Source organism: Homarus americanus, unplaced genomic scaffold (genome assembly GCF_018991925.1).
Source record: "Homarus americanus isolate GMGI-L3 unplaced genomic scaffold, GMGI_Hamer_2.0 scaffold45562, whole genome shotgun sequence".
NCBI classification, from domain to species: Eukaryota; Metazoa; Arthropoda; class Malacostraca; order Decapoda; family Nephropidae; genus Homarus; species Homarus americanus.
Window position 1 is genome coordinate 4152939 of NW_024744839.1, and position 24193 is coordinate 4177131.

The 24193-nt window shown below is 41.0% G+C and overlaps 3 protein-coding genes across 9 annotated transcripts in view; 1 reads left to right on the forward strand and 2 right to left on the reverse strand.

The window, feature by feature from the left end:
* Positions 1 to 2093, reverse strand: part of LOC121878199 (probable aminopeptidase NPEPL1) — a 29432-nt gene extending 27339 nt beyond the window's left edge. Inside the window, exon 1 of one of the 6 annotated variants that reach the window (XM_042384266.1) lies at positions 1994 to 2093. Coding sequence is in view for 2 of the 6 variants with exons in the window: in XM_042384263.1 (XP_042240197.1) it covers positions 1746 to 1792 (47 nt within the window). In the remaining 4 variants the exon portion in view is untranslated. The other 5 variants (XM_042384265.1, XM_042384268.1, XM_042384264.1 and 2 more) reach the window with 5 other exon arrangements.
* Positions 2094 to 7388: 5295 nt separating this feature from the next.
* On the forward strand, positions 7389 to 17393 carry LOC121878062. The gene is made up of 3 exons (XM_042384040.1): positions 7389 to 7505; positions 10660 to 10855; positions 15906 to 17393. Exons 2-3 carry the CDS (start codon positions 10786 to 10788, stop codon positions 16478 to 16480), a joined length of 645 nt encoding a protein of 214 aa, XP_042239974.1. The 5' UTR covers positions 7389 to 7505; positions 10660 to 10785; the 3' UTR covers positions 16481 to 17393.
* A 34-nt stretch (positions 17394 to 17427) lies between these two features.
* On the reverse strand, positions 17428 to 24190 carry LOC121878061. Of its 2 annotated transcripts, XM_042384039.1 has the most exons (6): positions 24046 to 24190; positions 23526 to 23767; positions 22426 to 22631; positions 22057 to 22207; positions 21226 to 21447; positions 17428 to 19831 (listed from the first exon to the last, which is right to left on the reverse strand). In XM_042384039.1, the coding sequence occupies exons 2-6, from the start codon at positions 23614 to 23616 to the stop codon at positions 19806 to 19808; spliced, it is 696 nt and encodes a 231-aa protein (XP_042239973.1). In that variant the 5' UTR covers positions 23617 to 23767; positions 24046 to 24190; the 3' UTR covers positions 17428 to 19805. The 2 variants fall into 2 exon arrangements, with proteins under 2 accessions (XP_042239973.1, XP_042239972.1); XM_042384038.1 differs by having other exon boundaries at positions 23526 to 24190.
* Between the last annotated feature and the right edge of the window lie 3 nt (positions 24191 to 24193).

The following is a 24193-nucleotide window of genomic DNA, read 5'->3' on the forward strand; positions in this document are numbered from 1 at the left end:
GATACAGAAATTTACGCCTAGAAATTTGTGAGATACTCCGTTAATATTGATTTGCACCAGAAATAATATGGAGTCGTATGATTTTTTTTAGTCTTTATGACTGTGATATTGAAAACTGGAAGCCTGCACACAGCCAATGGACGAATATTAACCAAAATACTTACTATAATGATAAAAACATGTCGAAAAATTGAAAGAAATCAAACAACTCCTTCTGGTGTTAGTGCCCTTGGCCTTATCATTCACTGAACTACAGGTACACATATACCTGTACACCACAATCCAGAATCACCAAGTTGTGTTACTTGTTTGTGGTATAAATAACTTCATAAATTTTATCAGCTATATCATAACGAAAAGTCAGGGTAAATTTTTTTACAAATTGCCCATATTGGTTTTGGACATGAAACTTGCATTTTTCTGATGGGTTTATGTGGTTTGAAAGATTCTGCCCTTCATTTCTATCGCAAATGACTCGTTTTGAGATTGACAACCTTGGGAGACCTTTGGGAAATCGGGGTTTTTGGGTGAGGAGAGAGCAAAATCGAGTGATATGCAATATAAATGACCAAAGGTGGCTCGGATTTTCCATTTTTAACATGTAAAGAAAAGCCAGCTCAGGATCTATGAGGTTCTATGCATTGTCGTTTCTATTTCTGTGTTTAATATACGAATGCTAATATAAAATCGTAAACAACTTACCTTAATATTGAGTTAATTAAACTATGGTCACAAATAAGAGCTAACAAACGAGATTCATCACGAAATATGCCTGATAACTCGCGATAAGAATAATAACAACAACGCAGATCAAACATTATGTAAACAAGACGCTCTAGCATGTAATCATCACTTGAGGTACAAACTGTAGATGATATAAAGAGAACATAGAATGTATTTAATAAACAAAAGAAGAATAGTGGTATATACGTAAATCTAAACTTAATAAAGATGCGTAATTATTTTATTAAAGGATCAGGAATAATGGAACACAATTTATACTAACAAGGAATTTAAATTGTAGGATTGATTAATGGAAAAAAATCCTAAAAAATACAAAAAATTAAAATAAAAAGTTGTCGTTTCTTTTAATATACTTAAAATCCTCAAAACAAAAAGAATAGCACAAATAAAGAGAATCAACAAACTTCTAATGATAACAGTATCGTCAACATTTACCTAAAAATTCTAATGAATCACACCAAAACCTAGGTTTCATCTTAAAATCAGTTTCTGTGCTAACCTAACCAGACCTAACCTAACCTAACTTAACCTGCTCTAACCTAACTGCTATTGTTCAGAATACAGGACCCCCTCAACAGAGTTCACATTGAAGCAACCAGTATAACCTAACCATACTATACTACACTACACTACACTACACTACACTACACTACACTACACTAACCTTAGAAAATATTCGATGAGTCTCTAACAAATTAATGCGATTTTCTCTAAAACGGATAATTTGCAACCGAAACATTGTTAAAAAAAGTTGTTAGAAATGACGAGATATACCTAGAACTGGACCCAAAAATACTGTGAGACATTATGGACAACTTGTAAAAAAAAACCCCACTCGTCAAACCCTTGTATTTCTATCTTTAGTAAGCATTCATTAATATAAAAATACTATACAGTGAGATACATACCTTACCCACAGTACAATACAAAGCAATAATTAACACCAAGTATAATGGTATACTGAAGTTAACCTAAGTACAGTATAATAATAAACCCCCTACTGTGAACAACAATTGTGGCCTCGTCCTTCACTCAGGATAAGACACATAGTTACACATACTAACACATCACACTCAATCACACTATACATGAATTCAATATCACCAGGACCCCAACTATAGCTTACTACAGCAAAAACTGAGTCCGATTTGGATATCTTGTTGCCGGCCAACTACTGATAAGATGGTGACAAAGGGATAAACTTGACACCCTTCTGAAAAGACTTATTAACCTATCAGAAGTTTAATACCTTTGAGAATTATAGATAGCTTTATTTCTTGTCGTATAGATGAGTGGATGAAAAAAATAAAAGTGCTGCTCCCTTTCGATAAATATTCTATCTAGGAAATCTTTTTGTACAAGGTATTGAAGGAAAAAAAACGGTAATGGTAACAATGAATGGGTAACTATACTATTTCCACGCTACCTTGGCCCGTAAGCCACGTCCCTCGTCTATACCTACAGATAACTGATTGGTTCATAAATTTTTTTTATGTAGCTGTCCATTTATTCAAACTAAATGTGTTCACAATTGGCAAAAAGGCCTGTTGCTCTCTAAAATATTGTTAAATATCTGGAATATCAAAATGCAAATGATTTCAAGGTATTAGCATTTCAGAAAGGATGTTAGAAAATTGTAAATATTTATCATAGAAGGTCGAAGTGAAAGTTTAAAGTAGCTTTCGAATGAAGCCTTTTCATTATAGCTTTGTTTTATACCAAACATCAAGCAAACAGGAAAAAATGACACCAAACATATAGGGTGATCGTCACTCCACGAATAACTATAGACCGATGAGCCTGACCAGCATGGTATGTAAAGTACTTGAGAGCATTATAAGAGATGCCAGGATGGAACATCTACTACGAAACAACCTTGTAAAGGATTGCCAACACGGTTTTATGCCGGGACGCTCCTGCTTAACACAATTACTAAAGGTACTGGGTGTTTAGATCCAAATTCTGGAACAGGGTGGTAATATCGACAATATATACCTAGATTTTGTCAAGGCTTTCGACAGCGTACCCCATGAAAGGCTGAAAATTAAACTGGAAGGGTACAGGATTCGGGGAAATGTAGTAGGTAGAAAGGCAGCTACCAAACAGGGAGGTACTACCGCCTGGGAAGATATTGGAAGCATAATGTGTTGTCTAATGGTAGACCCTGCTGCCATATGGCATCACAAAAATTGTGACCAAGTCCCAGGTTGCTGATCTGACTTTCTGCCTCATTTACACACAATTGCAGGGTCTCAATTGTTTCTCTTACTTGGACAACACAACAAATATAATGTATATAATTTCTCACTCTTGATTTATTTTTTCAATTTTGTATTTTTTATGGTTATTATTTTTATTATTTTATTTGTAATAATTTGCTATTAATTGTTATAATAATAATAATAATAATAATTAATAATAATAATAATAATAATAATAATAATAATAATAGATATTATTATTATGATTATTATTTATTATTAAATTTTCGCCCCCTAGGCCCTGATGTGGGTCATTACCTGTGCCCGGGTGGGCTAATGTCCGTAAAAAAAAAAAAAAAAAAGCGTGGATTGGAGATTTTTTCATGACCGCAAGCAGGGTGTGGTGATTAATGGCACGAAATCATCATGTCACAAGCGGGGTACCACAGGGCAGTGTATTGGGCCCGCTGTTGTTTGTTTGCTTATAAATGACATGCCTGACGATATACATTCCTCCATAAAAATATTTGCGGATGACGCCAAGTTATTTCTGGAAATTAAGAACCAAATAGATAGACTGTGAAGAGCTGCAGAAAGATCCCTGTGAGCTTAAAAAAATGATCGAAGAAGTGGCTGCTAAGATTAAATGTCACGACTCACGAAGAGTAAGAGGCTGCACCTGGGATGTACCAACGGCAAGGAGGCGTATCACGTATCCCAACGGGACGAAGAAATTGCATTAATTGAGACAACGTGAAAAGGACCTAGGTGTGTATGTTGACAATGAGCTGAAGTTTTCGGGCCATTGTGAGAAGAAGGTGAATCAAGCAACTAAATTATTAGGTTTTATAAGAAGGTCGTTCAGATACCTAGACGGTCCGTCCCTCGTAACGATCTTCAAGCGTGAGGTGCTTCCCAGTCAGGAGTACTGTCACCCCGTTAGGTCCCCGAGATATGCTAGGAACTGTCAGTTGATTGAAAATGTCCAAATGAGGGCCACCAGACTGGTGCCTACACTTCGGCACCTCAGCTACCTTGAGAGATTAGAGCACCTGCAATTACCTAGCTTATACTGCAGACGGGCAGCAAGGGGGACCTAATTGGGTTGTCTAAACATCTTAAAGGGCACTACTTAGTCGAGTGTCCATACCTGGAGCTGGCGGACGCTCGCCCCACAGGGGGTCACAGCTCAATGTTGAAGAAGCCGCAAGCCCAGAAAACTGTGAGGACTAACTTTTTCGGATTGAGAGTTGTGAACACTTGGAACAATATGCCAGAGAGTGTTGTGACGGCACCGAGTGTGAGCTCTTTCAAGACCAGACTTGACAAGCACTGGAGCAGGTTCAGATACATTCAGGAGCCAGTGCATGCCCAGTACTTGCCAACAGTGCGTAACAGAGACGTGGCCGATCGCCCAAGCGGCTAATGAGCCGATCAGTGGTGAAGAGGATAAAAGTAAAAAAGTATGAACTACAGTTTGTTCGGCTGGATATATTCCAAATAATTTACATAACTTATAAAACTCAATAAGAGTCCATGTAAATAAGCGCAGTCCGTGGGAAGGTAAAACGCACAGGGGAACAGCTTCAGGTTTATAAAGAGACAGATCTTTCTCTCAATAGATAGCTGGTAAAGGCGCGATATGCTTCAGTCAGTCAGGGGTGTAATTCCCTCCGGAGAGAAAGTGGTTGTTGTGAGGGAAAGGAAGAGCGCGGTAGAGGTGGGGGAGACTTAGATCACATGGGGATGTTGTGGGGGTGTGAGGGGGGGTTCTAGACAACAAGAGGGAGGGGGGGGAGATCATAAAGGTGTGTGTGAGGGGGGTTAATGAGGGGGAGAAGAACTGTTGGGGGGGTGATGATGGAGGTAGGGTGAGTAGTGACGAGAGTTTGGGAGGGTTATTCAGGGAGGTTTTGGTAAATTCATTTATGGGTTTGTGGAAAAGCTCTATCATCGTATCGCTGTTGTACAAGGGCCGGGGAATAGAGGTTACATCATTGTGATGTGGTTACGAGAACGCCTTTGTATACAATATATCTTATTAATGTAGTTGAAGTGATTTTGATCGCTTTCTCTATTTACTCGTATATTGTAAATTAAGTATGCCATTCCGGCTAGTTTCTATACACGGTGACTGATCACTTGGGTTCCAGTCCTATTTGGTTCAGCCTAACCTAACCATTATAATAGGGGTCCAGTACTAATGGAGCCCAGGACAAGTGGGTCCATTCTCATTCCTAAAGGGCTCCATTTTTAACGGGTCCCAAATCTAAGATCGAGTTAGTTTAGATTAGGTTAGGCCAGAGCCCACCAGAGGACTGGGACCCATTTGACATACGTCCTTACATTTCTTGCTTAGTGGAAAATTCAGTGTACGGGCCTTTGAGAGTCCAGCTTGTGGTGAAGGGGATGAAATCCATGTGGAAATTCTTGCGTCATCTCCGTGTGCGTGTAACAGTTCAGTTATCCTCCGTTGTAGGTAACGGAACTAATGGATTGAGCAATAGCGTTAAGTTCATCTGAGTCCCTTCTTCGTGTTTCCTATTTGGAGAGGATTGTCGGATTTTCAGTGTTTCGTATGTCAGTCTTTATCTCGAAGCTGCAAGGTGGGGGGGGGGGGGATATCGCGTTACTGTAGTCTTAAAGGACCCTCCTGGAAATAAGCACAACACCTGACAGCTTTGTCGAGTATCCGTGGTCAAGTTGCCGTGTAGTGGATTTCTCCCCTACAAACGCTGTTTGTCGCTGCGTAGCCGACCCCACGAATTCCACAGTGTGTGCCTCGTGGTCTAGGTCAACCAGCGCCGCCATACATCACGGAGCGGGGGTCAACTACTAAGCCACGCCTACCCCCCGCTATTTAAGACCTGACCTCGTTGTGGGGCGCTTGTGGTAGAAGCGGTACCGCTCTTGCCTCGCAAGCAAGATGTCACGGGTTCGATTCCCGGGCAAGCGGAAGTTGTTTGGACACTCTTCCTAGCCCCCTTGGTCCCTGTTCACCTAGCAGTAAAGTAGGTACCTGTTGTAAATCGAAAGGTTGCGAATTCGTATTCAGGGAAAGTTGTTGGAGCTTCTAAACTTGAACTGACACAATCCGGAGGAGTGGTGACCCGAGGATCACACCCAACACAGACAAAAAAACCAAATACGTGCGCTATGCGCTAACCAAATAAACGCAGTCGTGTAAAGTCACGGCGCTATCTCTCCCACTACAATTCCCTTCCTAACCTCCTGCTCCTTCCTCTGTTATCTTCCCCGCTCTGACTTTCGCTACCAACAATTTTTTTGGAGCTTCTAAACTTGAACTGACCTGCCTCTTTCTACCTACACCAACCAGCCAGCAACACCTCCTCCTCCTCCTCCTGCCTGGTGGTCCTCGCTCCCGCCGGCGAGCATGGCGACCCACAAGCTGGTCCTCCTCTGAGCATCCTCACCAACCAGCTCTCTCTACATCACGCTTGTAACCATGCTGCCTTCCCAGCACCAAGCTGCATTGTACATCCAATACAACATGTATATAGAGAGCACATTGTGAGTTTCCTTTCTCCATCCCATCCTGAGTGTGAACCAAACATCCCAAAAACACCACAGCCATACTGTTTACCATTGTCGTTAACCTGCTCTGTCTCGGCACACAGGAAACTGTGTGCACTGTATTCTGTACTTACATTATCCATATTCATGCTGAACTGTATAACTGCATAGTTTATAAGCATGTTTATTCAATTGTAAACCCAAATTACAACTTTACTGATTAAATATTGTTATTATTATTATCATTATTAGTGCTTTTTGATACCACTGAGATTGCTGTCTCTTCGTGTCATAGCAGAAGAAAATCGTCCATGGTATTTTTCACATCTTCAGTTAGGGGTGAAAATTCCTCATATTAATTTATGAACATTTGCATGCGTAAATGAATGGGTGTATGTGTTTAAGCACACACACACATACACACATATATATACACTCAGTACAGACTAGCTAGTCTGTACTGAGTGTACTCACCCCTGAAGATGTGAATTACACGAAAGCGCTTGGGAACTTCGTGTTTTCTTCTTTCCTTGTGGTTATCAGCATATACCTAGATCACGCGCACCTACAGTGATTTACTTATATATATATATATATATATATATATATATATATATATATATATATATATATATATATATATATATATATATATATATTTATTGTGTGTATATGTAGGCTACGAATGGATATGCATATGGCAGATTGTTAAGACACGTGTGTTTGTTTAGAGTATAAACTTATATGCGTGCGTGAATGTTATGTATGTGTGTGTAGAGTGCATAATAGGCTACATGTGTGTACGTGTATGTACAGTATACGTGAAACCAACTGTGGTAAGCGACAGTCCCTTTGACTCCTTTCTCCTCCAGCCAACCACCCCTTCACCTCACTCCCTCAGTCACTCACCGAGCACCGATCACAGCGGAGCGAAGGTTTTCTCTCTCCACCCTCTGTTGTTGCTACTGTTACAGCAAGTTTTTCCAGCACCGCCGCGCTTCCTCCTCACGGACTACTACAGCGAAAGTAAAGGCTTTATAATTATAAACACAGTAGATATATATCAATATTGATGTTTTTGTTTTAATGTTCAGTTAATAATATAGCAAAATTTTAATGATCAAACTTCACACTGCCTTAATTATCATTCTTGATGCATATATATGCTGGAGCTGGATAGCTCTGTCAGTTATGACCAACTGGACATCCTAGAAGTCCAGTGAGAGCCATCCTCCATGAGTCTACATAAAGAAAGCAGAATGCCCGGATAAAAACTTGCCATGTTTGTAAGTCTTATTGGACAATACCCTTGAGTTCGATTTAGAATTTAAACTGATTTCGAGATGGTAGATAAAATTCTCGTAGATGTGAAATATCTACATAAGCAGGCCCGTCCTTTAGGGGGATGGGGGGCGAACAGGGGCGACCGCCCAGGGCCCCGCGCGTGTGGGGGCCCAGCACTAGACCCAGTTACCTCGGGCACATTACCTGTTGACTGGTTAATCTGACCTGACGGGTTACACCACCATCGCAACCGTGACCTTACCATCCATAGCGACAGTCCCATGGGGGTTGGTGGGGATGGGTTCCTCTGACCGCATAGTCTGACTCCATATATATATATTTTCTGGGGCCCCGCAGTGGCTAAGTTGCCCTGGGCCCCGCACCCTCCTAGGAACGGCCCTGTACATAAGTGTTACGCACAAATATGGAATCTGTGGGATCATGGAATTCTGGCAACGAGCAAACGAAACCTACGTAACCTGATGTGGTCCATAGATTTTGTGTTATTATTTTGTTAACTTTAGTATATTCGTATGAGATGTTGTTAAGTTGTTGTGTATATAGCAATATGTGATTCATGTCACAGCAATCCGCCTTAAAGTGTAAAATATCGCGACAATTTCAAGACCGGACCAAATATAAAACGAATTTGTACATGTGCTTCTCGGCTGCAAGGATAATGAACACCACCATTTTAACCAGAAAAGAACAAACATAATAAGAATTACAGTCCGAGACAGAGAGGGAAGAACATTAAAGGAGGTAAGGAACCATTATAACAGGTAAAGGACAATGGAAATTGGTAAAAAAAAATCATTGATATGGGTAATTAACAGTTAACATGGGTAAGAGGCCATTAAGACAGACCTAACCTATCCACTAACTAAGGGAAGGAAGGAACCATTAAGGGAGGGGAGGAACCACTAAGGGAGGGAAGGAACCCAATAGGCGACAGTCGCTGAAGAAACACAGATTGCTTTTACCGCTCAGTACCTGTCATGTGGCCTAACCGTAATAGCATTCGCAGCAACATTCTGTTTCCTTCACATCACAGCAAAAGGTCACCGTTCATCGCAATACAACATTTGCCGTAACACAGTAACTATCAGAACACAGCACCTACCACAACACAGCACCTACCACAACACAGCATCTACCACAACACAGCATCTACCACAACACAGCACCTACCACAACACAGCATCTACCACAACACAGCATCTACCACAACACAGCACCTACCACAACTTATCACCCAGCTGTGTTCACAACGACATCTTACCATTAGCTTATGCAGTGGTGATGGGGGGGGGCTAATGTGGGCACTCCCTCCTCACAAACACACCCAGACCAATTCTTGCCCACACCCACACACATCCTCCCCACACACACACACACACACCCTCCCCACACACACACACACACACACACTCTCCCAAGACCCACACACCACTCCACACCCACACCCTCTCAACACCCACACACCCTCCCAACACCCGCACTCCCTCACCCCATACCCACACACCCTCCCAACACCCACACACCCTTTCCACACCCACACACCCTTCCCTCACCTACACATCCTCCTCCCTACACATACACTTCGCTCTCACACTCACACATTCTCTCCACGCCCACAGACCCTTCCCATGCCCACAGACCCTTCCCACACCCACAGACCTTTCCCACGCCCCCACGCCCACAGAACCTCCCCACACCCACACACCCTTCCTACTAACCCCCCCCCCACACACATCATATTAAGTTATTAAGGGCGTACACCCCCAGTTGATTGGACTAACCATATTACACACATAACTGGCAAAACGGAGGTGGGGCAACTTCCATTACCTTTAGTGGCAAACAGATCAGTTTCCCCACGTGACTCGTTGCTTACACCGTGTACTAAACCTTCGCTACACAGTGAAGTAACGTTACCAGCACTGCACTCGACAGCCTTCACTTCCCCATCTGTAAATATAAGGACCATTTACAGGTGGGTTGAATGAGAGTGCCCCGGGATAGAACTACCGACCATTAAGGCAGGGGGGAAATTATAGCAGAAAAAGTCCGTAAACGAGTATGTGGAGCTTCACTAAGGGATAATTACACAGCTCAACAGAATGTCTGGATCACTTGAAGATTAGGCACCCTATCTTATTTTGGCCTGATGATTAAACACCGTAATACTTTATTCCCCAGGCGGCGTTAGGGTGTTTAGTCATCAGGTGACATAAACTGGGGTGCCTTAAGAGATCTGATTATCCTTCAGAGTTTGAATTTATAATCAGTGGAACAACGGTACGATGACTTGTGTCTGAGATTTAACCAGGAAGTTGTGGTTGACCTCCAGCACCGATACCTCCTGCCCTCTACCTCTGACAGTTGAGTAAAAGGATAATACTGTACCTGCAGTGGGAGCTGGTAGGTGCTCAGGAGAGGGCTGGTATCAGAGTATCATAACGTTAATTCTAAGCATTATAATCTGTACCTGCGCTGATATTCCCTTGTGCAGAGAAAGTTTATTATTTTTATTATTATTATTATTATTATTATTATTAAAATATTAGCCGTAATGATACAACACCTCAGTAGTAATAGAGATGGTACTGTGCTGTATCACAACACATTACATACTTATTTTTTAGCGTTATCACTTTGATTATTATTTTCTTTGCGTAACAACAAATTCTTTAAGAAGCATATTTCATATCTAAGTGTATGTGTATTTTATATTTGTGTGTAAACGCAATTATATACTGTACTGTATGTCATGCCTTTAAATATCTAATATACTTATCAACACTTTTGCGTTCTCTTCAGAAATTTATTCCTCATGTCAGTAAGTAGAGCAGGAAAGTTTAGCGGTTGTGTTACACGTTTTATATTATTTCAGGGAGGAATGAGAATGAGGGAAATGGAGGGGGCGTGGAAGGTTGGGTGTGCTGGACCGCTGGGGCTAGACTAGTGCTCGGAGCCATCTTGTGAGGGAACACCAGTACCTCCTTCACCTCTTGCTGCCATGTCTCCTATCACTCCTCTCCTTCCGCTACACGTGCTGCTACATCTGCTGCTGCTGTTGCTTCTTCCTGGTAGGTTCAAGGGAATGCTGTCGGGTGATTAAGAGTGCTGGTGCCTCTGCCACTACAGTAGGTCACCGCGCTGCTGCTATTCCTGCTCTCTGATAGGTCAAATTGGGTGTTGTGGTAGCTCGGTGGTATTACCTCTGATCCCTGCTAGGTCAGAGAGAGCTCAGTCACGGTGTGGGGGAGGAAGACAGTGCAGAAGGAGGCAGAGCATGACTGGTTCATAGTGACTGTGGAGGATGCTGGCGTCACTTCACGGGAGGTGCTTATAACTGTTAACTGTTGTGTCCCAATCTGTTGTGGCGTCAGTGACTATGGTAGAATCGGAGATTGTTTATCCGGCGCTGTGTGTGTGTATGTGTATCTAATATGCACACACACGCACGAGGATGAACCAGAACATTGTTCTCTTGTATCTTAGAAAAAAAAACACGTCCAGCGGCAACTTTCTCTTCCCAGGTGAAACTACCTCCTCAAGGACATGGAGGTCTTTGATACTTGGGAAAACAAAGTTTATTGACAAACTCGGGAGGGAAGAGGGAAGGGGGGCTAGTGGGAGAATCTGGCTAAGGATTAATGGAAAGCGACATCCCACAAGACAGGAAAGACCCTTAGACTACACCTACAAACACTCTTGTGCTCCACATTCCAATTTTTCATCTACTGACACTCGGCAACTGTCGGACGAAAGTGAAACTTGCAGCTATTATAATTGTAGCAGAACTGTCGAAGACCCCTGACAACAACTGTTCAACCTTTGCTAACGTTGTACGCGTTTTGCTAACTTAATAAATCCTCTATTAATTTTTTACACAATTTAGTAACTTTGTATATCTTCCGTTAACTTTGTACACTTTCCGTTAACTTTGTACATTTTCCGTTACCTAAGTACATTTTCTGCTAAGTTTGTACACTTTTTGTTAACTTTGTACATCTACTGTCTTTGATACTATAACCTGTGGTAAGTGTAGTGGGTGGTGGAGGTGGGAGTGGGGCAGTTTAGTAACGTGGGTGGTGGTTGTGGGGCAGCTTAGAGGAGTGAATACGAGGCTATACTTCTCCATCAGCATGAGGCAAGTTCTACACACAGTTGTCGTAAGTCTCATTTTAAGTTACACAGATTATCTAATGATTATCATATGTAGTTCAAGAACTTCATACAGCCCTTCTTTGTGAGACATTATTATTATTATTATTACCATTAAATTTTCAAACATTTATCGTTTTGACTAGAATCAAGCGCGCGCGCACACACACACACAAACAGAGCAAATGCTTATTACATTTTGTGAAATTCTTGTACACAGATTACTGGAATTTCTCTTAGATGTCTATAATTATCTTGATATTATTGCAGCTTTTGGTGTGTTTTGTGTGTGTGTGCGCGTGCTTGTTTGCGTGTTTTTCCTCAATACCATAGTAGGCTACTATATTGACACGTTTTTATGTACACATGTATGTTTAATATATATGTTGACATGTATCAGTGGCTCTGTCCATATGTATGAACATCTTTATACATGACAATTTATGTATATATGTATAGTTGACATAAAAATTATGCACTTTTACGGTGTTATACAATATGACACACCGGACCAAGAATTCTGAACAACACTCATTTACTAGGGTGATTCCTGTTAATCTATCTATACTAACTGTACGTGAGATACAGAATACATCGTATTAGTTACACAAGGCATCACACAGTCAGAAGTACCAACCTTACCAAATTAATATGGTCTCAGTCAGCGATCGTTGCGAAGGCCGTCAGACCCAGGATTGCAGAATATTTTTTGTCGACTATACCTATAGCCAATTAAACCAGAGAACAACACACATGACCCACGGCACCGTTAACCTTCCCCCGTTATGTTGATAGCGGTACAAGTTGGCAGCAACACCTATTATACACCTGTGTCTTACTTCCGGCGTTCTCCAGGCAGAGTCCTTTGTTGGCGCGCGCTGTGCTAGGAACAAACACACACACAAAACCTCTTCAACATCTCCATTGGTTTGAGTCATGAGAGTTCATATGAGTGTGATCCTGTCATGTAGGAATCATTTATTGTCACACCCAAAGTGATGAACTTCAACAAGCGATGCAGTAATTGTCAACGAACTTGAGAAAAAGTAGCTATAGTGGGAGCCTAGAACTGGCTAACAACGCTATCGATCAGAGCAAAGGACTTCAGCCTTAACAAACACGAATTTACAGATGCCATTGCTCTCAGTTATGGTTAGCTATGTAGGAGGTGTGCCGACACAATAGTGTGTGGCTCATTCTACGACATGTACCATGCCATGGTGTGCAAGAAGGTGGGCCTCGTGAGCATGGGGCATGAAGAAACAAGGGATCTCACAGCAAATATGCTGAAGGAAATCTGGTACGACGTCACGACGGAACCAACCCTCTTCCATTGGATGGTGAGAACTTCCATCACGGGACTTTCAATGCATCCAACAAACCCGTGTTGACGTCAGTGCTCGAGGATTCTGGACGGGGGGACAGCGAGCCTTCTTTGATATCAGGATATTAGACCCAATGGCCGCATGTCACCGTAACCTGTCTCTCGACGCTGCACACAAGAGGAACGAGAACGACAAGAACAGGGCGTAACTTAGAGAATTCAGAACGTGGATCAAGGCAGCTTCACTCCTCTGGTATTCACAACCTCTGGTGGGATGGGACCAAGTGCAAGATGCATCTACACAAGACTGGCCGAGTTGTTATCTGAACAGAAGCAACAGCCCAGAAACTACGTTGCAGCCTGGTTGAGATGTCGCCTGTCCTTTTCTCTGCTTAGGTCTGCATTGCTTTGCCTCAGGGGAAGGGGATTGAGACCATTGGCCCTAAGCCAACAACAGTCGCAAATATTGACTATGCGGCAACAGCTATCAACAGGGAGGTACTACCGCCTGGGAAGATATTGGAAGCATAATGTATTGTCTAATGGTAGACCCTGCTGCCATATGGCATCCTAAAAATTGTGACCAAGTCCCAGGCTGCTGATTTGACTGAATCAATTGTTTCTCATACTTTGACAACACCACATCTATATCATTTCTCATTCTTGATTTTTTCCATATCTGTATTTATTTGTGGTTCAATTTATATATTTCTTCGTCCCCAGGCCCCGATGTGGGTCAGTGACCTGTGCCCGGGTAGGCTAATCCCCGTAAAAAAAAAGTTACTGAATGCCGCATAGATCTGCAGCTTAACTAACTCAGCTAGGGTAGTTACGTTTGTATTAGGATATTAAGGTAATTAAATGGTGGCGAAGGTGTAGCTATCAGGGGAGGTTGGAGGCCACGTTATACAAAGGCCAGTAACAGCAGCAGCAGCCCTCTCTGCTCAGTAACAAACTCTCCACTAACACAAACTGTGTCTATATGTTTATCTCCTTCAGTCTGTTTACATTTATGCACATTAAGGGAATTATTAAGTTTGATTTGTAATGAGGCTACAGCGTGGTACAATAGTCAGGAAGCACGAGGTTACAGATAAATACAGTACAGTACATATAAAAGTGCGACAGTTTTATCCCACAAGCTGTAAATCTGTTAATGTGACAAGCACAGCGAGTACCAAAAAGCACGATTATGTAGTAAAATGTAGATAATATAGGACTCTGAGTACGTAGTAGTGGCAATGATACATGGAATAATACATAACAGGGAGTATGATAGACGGTACTGTAACATACTAGTTGTGGGAAGTCTTGAGTGGGTGAGTTGAGACTGGTCGGTGAGGTACTGCACCGTTATTACTGGGGTTGACAGTAACCGACCTGTGTCCGATTAGCCTAGATCAGCTTCGGCTTCGGCCAGCATAACGACGACGACGACGCCTTTCAGTGCAGCCAATATACACAGACGATATATATAATGTTGATGTCTCATTTCTTAGCTACTTCACGTGGGTCTATACATGTATTTATTTATTTTGTATGATTATTTTCGTCTCCCCTTGTTCATGATATTGATTTTATTTACCTTGGTGTTGATTAGGTTTGTTATTGCATTAATTACTTTGTTTCCCTATCATGGTTATGACAAGAAATCGGCCATGCCATGTGTATGTAAACAGCTGTCCATAAGTCATCTTCTCTCTCTGTTTCTCTCTCCCTAATTACTTTGATAGTTTCAACTCACACCTTATATTCAGTTATATGAGCACTGTACACGAGTACAGGTTTTAGCATAAAGTATAGGTACAGTAATCAAACCAGCCGTCCTGTGGTGGTGTTATACATGCCTGTCATGTGCCATTGACACCAGTGAAGACACACACAGCTGTCACAGTGAGCAAGGAAGGAATGGTGCTGGTGAAACGGGGTCAACCCTTCAAACACAACAAATTACATGTGTTTTCCCGAATATTTGTGTAATTTCTGCAAGAATCAAATGAAGAAGCTGAATTTTATGTATCGAGAACTCAGAGACTCTTACATACCTATTCCAACCTGAGAGAGACTGAGGCGCGGGAAGGCCATATCGAACCAAACCCGAGTACTGAATAAGATCCCATGTAGGAACACATTAGTAGGGTTAATACGGCAAGGTAAAGCTGGTTGAGCTGGTCCTCCTCGAGTGACTGAAAGACTTTTTTTTTCGCATTTGAAAGTCTAAGAGTGAACACAAATGTATTTGAGATATGCGTTGTTCGAATGGTACGGGGATATGTAGGACTTGCGTGAGACATTTCTTACTACAGATGGTGGTGGTGGTGGTGGTGGCGGCGGCGGAAGCGAAGTAACCGCTACCACAGAGAAAGTGTTGAGGAATATGGGCCAGGTTGACAAAGTTCCTCCTGCAGGTGTTATCAGGAAGCATGACTTACCCGCAGGTACTGGCAAGAGGGACTGTCCTATATTTTTTCAATCTGTTGATATTCAAATGTTTTGAAGGACTTTACATTAATCTTCTATTCCGCAAATTTGGTTAGAGAGAGAGAGAGAGAGAGAGAGAGAGAGAGAGAGAGAGAGAGAGAGAGAGAGAGAGAGAGAGACGACTACTGGCTGGCACTAGTATCTACAGTCTTGTCCTGTTTCAGGGGATGGTGTGGATGGAAGCTTAATCAGCAATCGTGGTCTGCGGAGTCAAGAACCACAGATGTTTGCCGAGAGGAGTCATACAGAATCCCAGATCCGAAAGGCGTTGCCACAGGACTTCCTCTCCTCCTACGGTAGGAAGTGGCTGAGACTGCTAGAGACTTCGGCACCACGTTCATCTCAGTTCGTCAGAGAATTTGGACTCTTCCCATCTCAACTTTTCTTGACTTGGCTCGCTGACGAAAGAAATTGGGGAAACTTCGACTCTTCGGCTGTGACAAGTCGCAGCAGAACAGAAGTTTCCAGGCAGTCCCAATACCTTAATGCCTTCAATTCATGGCTCAAACAGTCTAAGTGGAAGAACCCCTTCTTATCAGCAGTAACAAGGAGCAGCAGGAGAGAAGGCTCAAGGAACCTCTTACCATACTTTTCCTTCGACTCGTGGTTTAGTGTGTTCCAGGAAACCTTCAAGAGAGACATGATTTTGAACGTCGGGAAGGTGGGCGGTATCATTCTTCTATACTATCTGGCTCCTGACCTCCTGAGCTGGATCAACAACACATTTGGACAAGGATGAGAATTATGATAAATGTCTCTCGAACATTTCTCATTTACGATAACCTCTCTCAGCATGTTGTCATTGGTGTACTGTGTGAAGGAAGTAAAATGGTGCCAATTGTAATGCGTCTTTACAGTGGATGCTTACACGTATGACAGTACTCTGAAGGTAAACTAAAGTAAATACAAATTATGAAAATAACAATAATTCACAGATTAGAATATAAATAAAAAACGCGGAAATACAGATAAATAACCGAGGAAAGAATAAAACAAAAAATAATATTTAATAAATGAAGAACTGGGGGATAATGAAGTATATAAGTAAATAATACGAATAATGCATAAGAAATGAAGAACTAGGAGTAAAGATATATAAGGGATAAAAGTCTATAAATGAGAGACTATAGTGTAGATACGTAAATCAAAATGTGAATAACTAGAATTGAAGAACTGAATAAGAAATTTGGAATGGTGAACAATAAAAAACAAAGAAAACACAATAAATAGTAATAAACAACAAAAATTGAAGAAATACCTGTATGGGAAGATTTAGAAATAGATACACAGAAATAGGCAACTTGAAGAACTAACACTAGAAACAAGGAAAACAAAAATAGATAATGAAATGTAAATAAACAGGAAATGGATAGACAGGCACAGATAGAAAGAAATAGACAGAGAAATAAAAAATATATAAATTGATAGACAGAAATAGACAAATGGAATATATAAATAGATAGAAATAAATAAAGAGAAATAGTTAACAACGATAAGTATAAATATAAAGCTGAGGTGACCGAAAGGGAGTTATTAACAGGATTGTCTAATAATTGTAATTTATCGTTGGTTGTAAGTAAACAGTTTTGGTTATTAATTTCAAAACTAAACAACAAATAACCATATATATATATAAATATTGAAAAAAATAACCAGTGACTGTTATTTTTCCCAGTAAATTAATATAAAACCACAGAGAGGATATAATTTATTTAGAAGAAAACTTGATATTTTTTTTTACTATTTTATCAGCACAATAATGTTAAATGTGTCTGTTAAATTTGTCAATGATAATATTAAGTAATTTAGTTGGTTTGATTTTCATTTAGATGATTGTGAAGGCATTGGTTTGTTTATATTGCGATGGCTGAGACTGTAGTGTAGTGTAGTGTAGTGAGGATGTGATGAGACCAGTGGATCTCTGATAAAAAGAGATCCACTACATCCGCCCAGTGGCCAAAAGCGTTGTAACACACACAGACACACGGAATATTATAGTAACAACGTTATATCGTGTTGTTCAGACTAAGATCATTGTTATCCGACTCCGAGCCGAATACTCGAGTCTTTTTGGCCAAGTTTCCGAGTAGAGTACGAGACCAGAGAAAGGATAGTTCGAAACCAGAGAAAGGTTAGTACGAGACCAGAGAAAGGTTAGTACGAGACCAGAGAAAGGTTAGTACGAGACCAGAGAAAGGTTAGTAAGAGATCAGAGAAAGTGTTAGTACGAGACCAGAGAAAGGTTAGTACGAGACCAGAGAAAGGTTAGTAAGAGATCAGAGAAAGTGTTAGTACGAGACCAGAGAAAGCCAAATCCGAGTCGAGAATGAGACCAAATAAGGCTAAAATACAAGTCAGCAAGTTCCTGTCGTCTTCGTATCTCAAACACAGGATGTTGATCGTAGATACAGTTAGAAAAGAGATTTTACCACTGGTGCTACAATGGGTTTAGAGCACCGTTGGTACTCTGTGCACCATCTTGGTTTACCCCCGATTGCAGGTTTTAACTTTGGATGAGCCTCAAAACCTGTTAGTTTAGGTTAAATTTTGAACAGTCAAGGTACAGTCAAAATAAAAATTTCGCCGAAAATCCCCAGCCAGGATTATGTTTCTGTTCATCATTAACACAGATGACACTCTTTGCACCAACGCATGGATGCGTCATCTTTTTGTGACTGGACTGCAGATCAACAGTTGGTGGAAAGAGCGTCGTCATCTGTGTTATGAAAAGAAAAAATAATGCCGACAGGAAATTTTCGGCGACCTTTAGGTTTTGACTGTACGTTTATCTTAAACAAGGATTGCTATGGTTTGGTTAGGTTAAAGTCAGGTTAAGTGAAGAGAAACCTTGGAGACTGGAGCAAATATTGAACCACAATAGCAAACTGTGTTCTTAAACCTAAGGTCAACCCGGTGTTAGGCCTCCGGCGAGGGATGTAACTACTGCTATTAATATACCGACTTCATTAATCGTAGGACTCCTGAAGTTTACTATTTTGATACATTATAACAATGATAAACGTGTTATTAACATAAGTGACTATAGCTTATTCCTTAATAATACCACATAACAGGTGGGATCTGTTATTCTCATACGAAAAATGTAAATCTCCAAGATACAGTCAATTGTTTACTCAGACAATGATCCAAAGGCATTGTGTGGGGTCTGACTCACCTTGTGAATGGACGAGAAGGAAAAAGCGGGATTACATTATAAATAAATTTGTGCTGAAACTCTCGAATATTCTGTCAGTCAGTTCGTGGAGAAAATGGGAATTATTCGTGAACATTTAGAACATTTTACCTTGATTGTATATGGACACGCTAACAGAAACTCATATATGTACACACACAAGCTTACATACATAGACACGAACTCTCTGAACATAACATCTGGTTACACTACACAATATAATTAATAACTAAAGAGACAGAACCATATTGACCTTTACGTTATATCAGGGATTATCCGAGGCTGAGACAATTTCATTTGTGTATGAAACGTTCTCAAACCTTCAGTGCTATCTCAGTTTGAATAGGGACATCCGGTGCCCAATGAAATATGACAAGACGCCTTATTTCTATTATAAACTCAAGTGCATAAAAAACCCCTCTCTGTGCAACATGGGTCTTGTTTTTCCCCCAAATCCTGTGCTTTTAAGAGTTAAGAGATCGGGGTCGTCATATACCGAAGAGAACCGGAATCATTATCACAAAAAGATTCACACAGAGATACTGATTATGCAGACTGTACACGTAACCTTTAAAACAAATATTAATCAAAAGTTTCATTTATATCCGAGACATTGATAATTCAATCTGACATGATTGTCTTCCTGTGCTGTTTAAATCTTATTGTAATTGGTAATGAATTAATGAGAATCTAATTTAGTTTTCTTTAACGTTTTAGCTTCACTTGAGAAAATATATAAATTATATATACTGTAGTGAGGTGGCTGTGTGTCGTTCTAGATCACTTCTACTTGTCGTGGCGCTGTGCTGGCAGTCGATGATGTGTGTGTATTGTCCAGCTAGTTTTCCGTCCAACTCTTCACACGTGTTTTCTAAGTAGTTCCCGAAGCACTGCGTCCTGAGTAGTAGAAGAGAGGAGGGTGGTGTAAGAGACGGAAGGAATGTAGTGTACCTAATACGTTAATAAGTACATGTTTCAGAGGGTTGTATTGACTCACAACTGTTCCCGTCAAAGAACCTCAGCAGTATTCGCTTCCCCTTGCCTGAGAGGAGTTGTCAAGGCCCCGGTCCTAAGAGGCTAGGACAGGCAGTGTTGCAGTGCCAATTTTTAAATTTCCGGAGCTGTCAAAATAATTTCCGTTTCCTAAACCATATCTATTGATGCACATATATATATATATATATATATATATATATATATATATATATATATATATATATATATATATATATATATATATATATATATATATATATATATAATATTTGATCTAGTAGTAGTCTAATGTGCTTATTCCTTCGATATTGGTCACATATCTAAAGCTCTTATGCGAGGAAGTACTGTTTTTAAGTGTTTAGAAGTGCACCTGTTATCAAAGTCTTTCCACAATATTGATAAGTCATAAAATGTAAGCTGACCTGAAGGAGAGATTAATTATATGAGGATATATTCGGTTTTGTATATGTATTATTAGTGCAAAATAAAGTTGATTGCTTGATTGGTATAGATTTATAGTAACATATAGAGCTAACTGTAACTTCATGTTAGAAGTTTGGTGTGGTGGAGTGGATGACCGGAGCGGCGCTCCGGTGAGCTCCGGCAGCACTCCTGAGGACAGGTGAGGTTAGGCTGGGGTTCAGTAGTGCTGGGTCAGTTTTTATTGTAATTTTGTCTTATAAACTCGCAACACAACCCCACCTCCCCAGGACTACCACACCTCCCCAGGACTACACCACCTCACCAGGACTACCACACCTCCCCAAGACTACCTCACCTCCCTAGGACTACCACACCTCCCCAAGACTACCACACCTCCCCAGGACTACACCACCTCACCAGGACTATCACACCTCACCAGGACTACCACACCTCCCCAAGACTACCCCACCTCCCTAGGGCTACCACACCTCCCCAGGACTACACCACCTCACCAGGACTATCATCCTCCCAAGACTACCCCACCTCCCAGGACTACCACACCTTCCCAGGACTACCCCACCTCCCCAGGACTACCACACTTCCCCAGGACTACCACACCTCCCCAGGACTACACCACCTCCCTAGGACTACCCACCTCCCAAGACTACCACACCTCCCCAGGACTACACCACCTCACCAGGACTACCACACCTCACCAGGACTACCACACCTCCCCAAGACTACCTCACCTCCCTAGGACTACCACACCTCCCCAAGACTACCCCACCTCCCCAAGACTACCCCACCTCCCCATGACTATCCCACCTCCCTCCTGACTACCCCACTTCCCCAGGATTACCCGACCAACTCACCTCTTTCTGTTACTAGTTTCTTATTGTTGAAGTGGCTGACAAACCCGAAGACAAATGCCACAACAGCCATCAACACAAGGCATGGTAGAGCGATAATACAAGCATGGAAGTAGTGAGGTCTATCTGCTTGTGTTGATGATGTACTGCACGTTAGTTCTGGGTCTGGTGGAGGTTGGGTTGGTACACGCGGCGTTGCTTTTGATAGTGGCCCCGAACACATATCTGAGATGAAAGGTATAGCTGAAATCCTCTGTTTTACTTCAGTACTTTATAGTAAAGATCTTGGATATTATTATTATTATTATTATTATTATTATTATTATTATTATTATTATTGTTATTGTAATTATTATTATTATTATTATTATTATTGTTATTATTGTTATTACTGTTATTATTATTATTATTATTATTATTATTATTATTATTATTATTATTATTATTATTATTATTATTAGTAGTAGTAGTAGTAGTAGTAGTAGTAGTAGTAGTAGTATTGTTGTTGTTGTTGTTGTTGTTGTTGTTGTTTTGCTTTTCGCAGTAGTAGAAGATGTAGTAGAATTAATGTTGTTATTATTATTTCATTTATTGTTGCCATATTTCTTATCTATATAGATCTTCGCCGTATCCTCTAAAATGTTTAGTGTTTACTACTTAAAAACTATTTTACCACTCACAGCATGCCTGAAAGTGTGTGTGTGTGTGTGTGTGTGTGTACAGTAAGATCTTCCCATTAGTGTAGTGGTATTAACGCCTTGAAGCATAGATCATAATTATGTGTTGACTTGCTATCACCGCTTCAGGTGTAAAGAAAGAGGAGGTTGAACTTACCCATGAGGTCATCAGGAGGGCAGGTGGACCACCAGATCTTTGAACCCGGGCTTGAGGGAAACACACAATTTCCAGGAAATTGCTTTTTACTTGAATGCCATTTCGTATTGTCAAGGATGCTGACTGAATATGTGTACCCATCGTCACCTGCCTGTGTATAATAAACATCATCGTGAGTGAGGGATATGAACTCTCACACTCTCTTCTATACGCTATGTTAGATTATAGAAAAAACAACAGCATAAGTCTACCTTTCTGTCAGTGTATATCAGTAGCAGCAGCAGCAAGAACTATGAAGGTTTTTCCGCCATATAAATACTTGATACTCTATCATTTGCAGTTCACACATACAAAGAAGACCTTACTTACGATTTGCTCTATAACAATCTGGTTCCACTTGTCAAGTTTAATATCTGAGGAGTTCCCAATTGTTCCTGACAGATGAACATCGTTCCCGACACTCAGGTTGAGGACAGCCGTTCCAACAGTCCTGATCCAGCCTTTGAGTTTCTTATCTTCGAAAGTATACAGAGTTCCTTGATCTTTTGTCTCCGGAAGTTTGTTAAATTTACACTCTGGAAGAAATATGGAAATGAGAGGTAATTGCCAGAAATAGTATTTTGTAATGAGATGATTCTATAATGTGGCCAGAACGCCTCCTGCTGCCTTGATTGGGGGCTCTAAGACTCGTCACTTAACCTCCCCCTCTCACTGAAGACGAGAAAATATATCTAGTATTGCTCGAGTCACACTACACTTTAGAGGCACTGTTGGCCACCGTTAGTTACGTTTCTACAGTTAGGATACAGTATAACACGGTTTACGAACTTCTGATCATCTGAGTGGATAACGTTGGCTTCCTCTCCTGAGTGTCCGCTGCCGCTCAGAACACTACTGCCACTCTGGTTGTGAATTTAAGATGTTTAAGAAGCTTGGGTCAGTGGACACTTCATCTGACCTTAGGTGTAAAGTGTATGTTTTTCCTGTACTGTGTTACCATGAAATTGAATCACTTGGAAGGTTAAACACCCACGTTTATTTCACCTGAAGATTAACCCCCCTAAAGCAAGCCTAACCTAACATATATATGATAAATTTAATCTAAATCTAACCTAACTTCATCTACTCTAACCTAAACCTATCCTAACCTAAAGCAAACCTAACCTAAACCTAACTTAATCTTTCCTAACTCCCAGCTAGCGTTAGGGTGGTTAAGCTTCAGGTGACCCACCACATTTCCTAATGAGATGAATAAGGCAATGACTGATATTTGTTCACTTGCTTAGAACAAAACGTAAACTAAAAAGTTTTTGTTGGTTGGCCACATACAGCTGTAACAGTTGGTAACATGGACGAGTTGTGGAGGTGACTAACAAATCTTACACTCACAACACAATGCCACAGGCGAATAGAAACAGTTATGCTCTATTATGAAGGGCTAATAATAAACACGATAATATATATATTACCATTATACGTGGTGGCTGAGATCAGGTGAGCAACACCGAGTAACCAGATGGTGGCCACGACAGCCTTCAGAACTGTGGCAGTGTTGTCCATCTCTCTTGTTTCAACAGTTGTGTCCGGCACCACCACAAAGCCTCCCCCTATCACTTTCCTCCACTTACTAAACTACTGTACTTTTGTCTCAGTCACGCTGTTCAGGAGTAACTGAGTCACTGGATTACGGCTGAATTTCACTCTTCACTGGCTGAAAGGCAATTCCTGTTTAGAACAAATCATTGTATTCGGTAGATACAAAACTAAAATCACTGTGGAAGATGCAGAAGCGGGACAGATCTGAGGAATTACTGTTAGGATACGAAAGTGAAATTTGACTGATCGAGTGTTTGAGGAGTGAGTGGGTGAGAACATTAACGTCAAATATTATTGGGTATGTAGGGAAACTCTTGCGTCAACTAATCATGGAGTAGCTATTTTCCTCTCTGGGGGAGTCCTCACACATTCAATCAGCTATACAGTACATACTATCTTAACACCTAGTCCTCACACCCTCCTCGCTAACGAGTATTGCACAGACTTCGTTTTATCTTCATCTGGGGATGTTAATTCTTGACTCAGAGGATATGAATCAGCCAAACCTTAAAAGGCGTCGTGGGCTGTGACTCCCAAGCTT

Bases quoted from the DNA above. Each gene is read 5' to 3' on its own strand.
- LOC121878062 (XM_042384040.1), top strand. From the start codon at position 10,786: ATGTCTCCTATCACTCCTCTCCTTCCGCTACACGTGCTGCTACATCTG. The intron at 10,856-15,905 runs GTAGGTTCAAGG...GTCCTGTTTCAG, and splicing joins GCTGCTGTTGCTTCTTCCTG to GGGATGGTGTGGATGGAAGC.
- LOC121878061 (XM_042384039.1), bottom strand. From the start codon at position 23,616: ATGGACAACACTGCCACAGTTCTGAAGGCTGTCGTGGCCACCATCTGG. The intron at 21,448-22,056 runs GTAAGTTCAACC...CTTTCATCTCAG, and splicing joins CCCTCCTGATGACCTCATGG to ATATGTGTTCGGGGCCACTA. The intron at 19,832-21,225 runs GTGAGTTGGTCG...TCTACTACTCAG, and splicing joins GAAACTAGTAACAGAAAGAG to GACGCAGTGCTTCGGGAACT.